The sequence below is a fragment of the Chenopodium album genome, chromosome 24 (assembly GCF_948465745.1).
Source record: "Chenopodium album chromosome 24, dcCheAlbu1.1, whole genome shotgun sequence".
Classification (NCBI taxonomy): domain Eukaryota; kingdom Viridiplantae; phylum Streptophyta; class Magnoliopsida; order Caryophyllales; family Amaranthaceae; genus Chenopodium; species Chenopodium album.
In genome coordinates, this window is record NC_137857.1 from 36,223,331 (window position 1) to 36,230,748 (window position 7,418).

The window sequence follows — 7,418 nt, forward strand, 5'->3', positions numbered from 1 at the left end:
TTTATCATAAAAATGCCTCAAAGCTCAAACACAAGTGAAAATCTCGAAAATACAATATTTGGCAAAAAAATAAAAAAAAAAAAAAAAAGATTAAGATTACAAAAATGCAGTTAATTGGACTACCTTGTAGTCTCTACTCTCTATGTCTTTATTACTAGACTAGTAGTAGTGACGATTAGAATTAAGGAAATGAACAACAGTACACAAAGCCTACTGCATACTTCGATTATCACCGATTAATGCATCCAATATTCCAATGAACATGTTTATTGGAACTAGCTAAACATTTCAGTTTTGTGTTTTTGGAAAGTTGTAAACACTGCCATCAGTTGGAATTTGGAAATTAAAGAAGCTTGGGTGAATGACTGAAGCAGAAGAGACACTAAGGAGTTCCAAGGTGATAAACTAGGGCTTCCTCTAATTATGAGGGCGTTAGTTTATTAAGTTCATTTATATAAATGAAATGTATCTAACATCACGTATATACCAAAACAAAAACTCTTTCATTTTATGTATAATTTGCAAATATGTTGACATTCATCACAAGATTCTTTAGTTGTCACAGGATAAATGCACAATATCCATCAGCTGTTGGACTATTGCTAGTTAGGAACCAACATAAGCTGTCTATACCCGTTTCTTGGGAGAAGCCTAAGGTAGGGTGCACGAATGGAAGTTGAACTTTGATGGATCTTTTAAGGGCCAGTGTGGCAAAGCAAGCATCGGAGGAGTTTTCCGAGATCATAATGCTAAGTTCGTACTTGGCTATGCGGAATCCATTGAAAGTTCAGATAACACCATTGCAGAATTGGCAGCCCTCCTTAAAGGCCTTGAGCTTATACTAGAGAATGGGTGGACCAATGTGTGGCTTGAGGGAGACGCCGAGGAATTGGTAAACATTATTGTTCAGAGACGCACTATCAAGTCATTTAAAGCTCAAAGGTATGTCAGTCGTATAAACACAATCATACCTAAGATAAAAAACTGCACGGTGACACATATTTATAGAGAGGGTAATCGAGCCGCTGATAAGTTTGCTAATATTGGCCATAAATTAGAGAAGCCTTGTATTTGGAGACATGCTCCACCGGATGAGGTTTTGCCCATTATCCAGGATGATGCTGAGGGAAAAATTGTTCTTCGGCGAAGATGATTGATTTAACTAGGTGTTTATACAAATTAATCAAGCAGATGCAATGATGTATGTATGTAAATTTTGCAATGCTGTCATTTTTTCCTACCTTGAATGACACTTTCTAGTTGTACATTGTTCAATTCATTAGATAACTTAGCTTTTAATATGTTAATAGCGTAAGTTAAAGGGAAACATACATTAAACTTGAGTCAACTAAAAAATTCAGATCAAAGTTTGCAATATAGAGTAAAAAGGATATTACTATGGGCTAGGTTTGCTGCACTATACATCAAATATCAGCTCACTGATAAAAACTCAAGAGTCGATATGGCTTTGTGAATGAGTATGCAAGTTTGCTCGAATTGGCAAAGAGCAAAAGGGAAGCCTTCAGGCATTACTCACTACGAGACATTAGGCATGAAAGAAAAGGTTTGTTCTAGCCAGGCTCAGAACCTAAGCCTGTAAGCCAAAGAAGTCAGCCCATCCAGATAAAAAAGGGCTTCCCGTGGAGTCTCAGAATCTCCGACGCCTGTGTTTTACCATGCGTCCATGCTAGGAAAAGGGAAGAAATATGCGTAATCGTATCCATGGAACATTACATCAATCAAGATAGAAATCAGCTAGATCAAAATTTGCGAGCGTCTAGTACTATGATTTTGCTTACCTACACTATAGATTCAACTCTACAATTTCAGCACAATGACGGCAATAAAGGGGATCTCTAGATGTCAGGCATGAGAAAGCATCGGTCATCTTTCTTGACTGACCTGGGAGCTGAGCAAAAGAATTCAGCCCAACCAGATGATGCAGGACTTCCAATATACTCACAGAAGTCAGAATCTTCAATACTGTATGTTAAGAGCTATCTGAATAAAAACACTAAACAATGTAACCATAAAGAATATTGAGAAAATTGTTAAGGATAAACCTCATTAAGACTACACTGTCACTGTATCAATATTAATATAACAAACTTTCAGAATACAGCATCCACATAGTTAGTCTTCTACTGCAGGGGAGGCACCAGTTAAGGTGGGAAAGCAAGGCATAATATTGCCCTGTCAAAACAAGCAAGACACGCTTTGAGCATTGTAGATAACAATTACAGCATAAACAGAACATGCTCCCTGTCCTCATGAAAGCAACTCAATTCTAGCAAGCATAAGCCTCAATCCAACACTTCACCGAAGGAAACAGAACTTACAAATAAGTACAGGTTAATATCTCGAGCTATGCAAGTAGCAAAATCAACAGCTCTGCTTTTCTTATCTTTTAAAAATAATTTCCACAAATGAGCCAATCTTCGCCAAAAGGAGCAGTCGTGCAAAATAATAGTTCAACAGGCAACTATTATCAATGTCCACCCCATCTATGCAGGCTCATCTGCCAGGGGCTTTCGATACTGACGACCCTGCTTCCTAAACACAATGCCTTTGTTGGACTCTGCACTTGTTTCAGGTTCATCAATGTCCATGTCACCAGCTTCAGTCTCCTGGTCCTCAGCTGCCATATCGAGAAAGGTTGATTGCAATGGGGTACACTTTGCATCACTTCCTTTCTCTCGACTTGCATCATTATAAACACCTTTCAAAGTATCAGACTTTTTCTTAGGAATAAAGGTCACAGATTTGGGGAGATCAGTAGGAACATCCGAGTCAGATCCTGACACAGAATTCTTTGCCTTCATCATCTCAACAAACTCCAAGTAAGCACCCGTATTTGACTTATTGCCCATTTCCTCAGTGGAATCAAGAGTATAGCATGTGTATTTGGAAGGATTTTGAACATGATCTGGAACTCTAGAAACATTCTGATTCAACTCCTCCCCAATAACTTGGACCGTAGTTTCAGTCTTATTACTTGGAATTTCACTAGCTCTCTCATCATTGCTTATACAAAGAGGGTCAAACCTGACACGTTTCGACGGCTTTGAAGTTGATTCACGCTCCTTTCTTTTTAATATAGGCTTCAGTTTGTCAAGACCTCCAGTTGACACAGAAGAATCTCCTTCAGCAGTTGAAGGAGACTGCTCTGGTTTACGTTCTGCCTGTGCAGCAGCTTCTGCATCATCTTCTTTCAGTCTAATCCTTGCAGCCTGGCGATTCGCACGAGGATCCTTCCCCTTGTTCCCAAGAATCCCAACAGCACCAGGGAGGTCATCCAAAGCGCTAAAATGTGAATCATGACCACCAGTAACATCTCTCATGTACAACCTATCACCAGCATTCTCCCTTCCTAAGGCAACTTTGTCAAAAGTATCTTCTTCAGCCTGCAAGATCAAAACCCACAAGTGATTAGACTAGCATACAAATGCAAACCATGTTAATTTTACAAAATTGTCCAGCAGTGATCTGGTACGAGCCACAATTTAACAATCTCTTCTGAAAAGCAGCCAAAAATAGAAACAACAAATAACCCCCAAGAAGAATAACTACATTCATCAGAATTATGCTTTATAATTTCCTACCACCACTGAGCTAAGAAATAAATCAATAGCTTGAGGCAAATGAAACAGCCTGCCTCAAATTCCAATCGAAGTAGAGGCAAATGATCGGTGCAAATTCCAACTATAAACAGCTAGAGGCAAATGAAACAGCCTGCAATTATAGTTCCTTCCTGCCTCAAACTCCAATCGAAGTAGGGGCAAATGATCGGTGCAAAATCCAACTGCCTAACCAAAAACAGTACGAGGACAGCACCATTTTACACACTACCGCACCCCTAAACACTCGGCATAAAAGCACCTAATTCCTCATAGCATATTAACTTAATTTGATTCTCAATTGATACACTAACTGTATTTTCCAAACAACTCAATCATATCTTCCAATAAGAACTGAAGTTTTTCAAATCATTAAGCAAAACAACACTCTCCCCTTCAATAAAATCATATATAAACCCTAAATTCAACATTCCAAATTAAATACCCAATAACAAAATTAAAATTCAACAGTGCAGAACCAACATTGTAATTTAAAATCAAACAATCATTCACTAAAAACAATCAAAACCACACTCTCCCCAATTCAATTCAATCAAATATAAACCCTAAAATATCATCAATACAACTTTTTTACCAAAAAAATTTAAAAGTTGGAAAGTAAAATTACCTCATTATCAAGAGTAGAATCCATGCCAATAGAAGCTTTAACATCCAAATCACTCAAATCAACCTTCTCACCACCATCTTCCTCTTCATCATCATCACCATCAAGATCTCGAAGATCATCATCCTGAAGCTCCTTGCGATAATTCTGGAGATTTTTGCGGGAATTTTTACGGGCATGAGAGAGAAAATCATCGAAGGAAGAAGAACAAGGGTTGGAATCTCTAGAAGTGTCGATTTCACGACGCCATTCTTTCTTCTCAACCTGGGAATCAGTGAGAGACCAAAGTGGGTTTGAAAGAGATTTAGGAGAAGGTTCTAGAGTTGCGAAAAGGGAACCAAATGTTTTCTTCACTCTCTCTGAAAATGCTTTGTCTTCCATTGATTGTGAAGACGCCATTGTTATCGACAAAGAGATGGTCTTTTCTGGGTTTTTAAAGGGTGCCAAACTGCCAACTGCGAACCGACTTTGGATGAATGGGGTGTGTTACTATTTCTAATTAGGAAAGGGTTAATTGGACCGAAAGAAAACTACGAGCTAAAAATTGAAAACGGAAGGATATCTCAAGTGATTAGAACTTCCTTTCCAATATCATGAGATCATAGAATCGATTCCCACCCCTAGCCTTGTAACTCTCTAAACACCAAAAAAAAAAAAAAAAAAAAAAAAAAAAAAAAACAATGAACTTACACGATTCAATTCGATATAGTAATAAGAAAGACTCGATGTTAATCCGACTTGTGCACAAAATTGACAATTATTAAGGAGAATAACATTTGGATTATTTAGAGATGTTTAATGTGTAGAGGTAAGAGGTGATGTGTTATGGATTTGGACTTGGGAGAACTAGCCAATTAGGTGTTTAATACAAAGCACCTCCGTTTTTTTTTGTTGTAACAAAGCGGTATTATTTGTGAGATTTATGGTCTGTTCACATTTACTTAACTTCAGTTTAATTCAGCTCCAATCAGTTCAGTTCCTAATTTTCTTCTCTCATAAAATATTCAATTCAGCTCAGTTCAGTTCAGCTCCAATCAGTTCAGTTCAGTTTAGCTCCAATCAATTCAGTTCAGCTCAATTCAGTAAATGTAAATAGGCCCTTAGGCCCCGTTCACTTCACCTTTTTTTCCTGTCTGAAATTAAAGTTACTAAACTGAAATTATTTTTGCTGGACTCAAATTATTCAAACTGAACTGAAATTAATTGCACTGAATTGAAATTATTTTTGTTGAACTGAAATTAATTTTACTGATTTTCTATTATATTTCTTCAAAAGTTACTAAATTTTACTGAACTGAACTTATTTTTACTGAATGAATTATTTTTACTGAACTTAACTTATTTCTACTAAACTGAAATTATTTTTACTGAACTAAAATTATTTTTATTGAACTGAAATTATTTTTACTTAATATTATTTTTTAAGGTAAAGTGAACAGGGTCTTATACAGTGTTAAGAATAAGCAAAGTTGAAAGACTTGGGTTAGGTTTGGCGTTGACCACCGAGAAAACTCACCCAATTACCCCCTAGAAAGATAATACAACTCAAAAGGTCCCTTTTTCAACTTTTCACTTAGGGCCTGTTCTCTTACGTTGAAATTCAGTTCAGCTCAACTCCTAATTTCTTTCTCTTATAAAATATTCATTTCAGTTCAGTTCAGTTCAGTTCAGCTCAGCTGAGTTCAGTCAATGAGAACAGGCCCTTAGATGGTACTCGTACTTTTACAAAAATTCAACTACTTATATGGTCAGTTTCATAAATTTCTCTTATTTTGTAGATGCTGATCATCAATTTAAGGCTTTCTAGTTCTAGATCTTGGCTTTTTTTTGGAGGTTTAATGTCTCCTTAACTAGAAAATGGTACCATCAGTTGTAACCAGGTAATTTTTTTTTTTGTAACATGAAATGATTATAATTGTTGACGTATTAAGTTCGTATTAAGTTAAGCAGATTGTTTTAAAATTTTGAAAAAAATCTCGTGCAATGCACGATTGTTAAATAATTATCTCTTTACTCCGTATTAAATTAAGCTGACTGTTAAAAAAAAAAAGTTAAGCTAACTATTTTTAAAAATTTGACAAAAAGTAAATTAACCATAGAAGTTAGACACGTCTTCTCTCAATACATAAAGGTACTCAGTTTAACTTTAGTTGGTGTCTAATTTAACTTAATGATAGTAGATGCCATTTTCCAAAAACTATAGAAGAAAATAATCTATTCATATTTTATTGCGAAACTTTACCATAAGAGCTGGAGGTAGGAAGTCGGTTAATTAGAGTGGTTGCTTATGGATGTGTAGTACTGTAGTACAATGTTGCAAATTTGCACTACCAACCGTTAACAACTCCTCAACGTAGTACTTGACTACTTGGGTGTAACATGCATTAGCAATTAGCACTTTAGCAGTACAAATTAAAGTGGAAGTGCTTGTACTTGACAGATGAAAATAAAGCAATTAGTACTTGTACTACATAAAAGACTTAAATTACTTTATGCGCTTCATATATTGCTCATCAACATGAAGCAGTCAATTCAAGTACTAAATGACTAAATTAGCTTAGGCTCTCATCTATCAACCGATTTGTGAAAACATCATTGAGTGCAGCATTGATGAAATTCGATTTCGAGGCGATCTTACTTGATTTCAAGTTGATCTTACTTAATTTTGAATCGATTTTTATCAACGCTGCATTCAGTTATGTTTTTGGCATATCGGATTAGCTTTGTACTCTGTAATATCTAAGAATTTCTTTCAGGTAAGGTCTTGTTTATTTTTCATAACACAACAATTCTACTTGTTTTATATTTTTTCATCGATAGAATAACTTTATTGTTGCAATAGCAAAATTGTTTGTTGCTTCGGTTTGAAAATCTTCAAATCATGTCAAAGACTCAAAATTGTTGTCTTTACTTGTATTTTCTTCCAAAGAGAGTATACAAAACTACTCGTACATTTAGTAGCCTTGAAGTTAAATGATACACGTTAAAATTACATAGCTACTATTCACGTTAAAGCTTGCTCATGGTCTCATGGATGATAAACGAATGCAACCCATTCAATTGCTCATTTTAATCTATTTACTCAAAATGTTAGATTTCGGGAAAACTCCTCAAATTGGAGTGTGTACCATTGATCACTTTATATAATGTTACAAGGCGATTCCTAATCACGTTTG

General features: G+C 35.8%; 1 protein-coding gene across 1 annotated transcript; it reads right to left on the reverse strand.

Moving 5' to 3' along the window:
* Positions 1–2,002: 2,002 nt before the first annotated feature.
* On the reverse strand, positions 2,003–4,740 carry LOC145611923 (uncharacterized). The gene is made up of 2 exons (XM_081667302.1): positions 4,246–4,740; positions 2,003–3,404 (listed from the first exon to the last, which is right to left on the reverse strand). The coding sequence occupies exons 1-2, from the start codon at positions 4,639–4,641 to the stop codon at positions 2,505–2,507; spliced, it is 1,296 nt and encodes a 431-aa protein (XP_081523428.1). The 5' UTR covers positions 4,642–4,740; the 3' UTR covers positions 2,003–2,504.
* Positions 4,741–7,418: the final 2,678 nt, after the last annotated feature.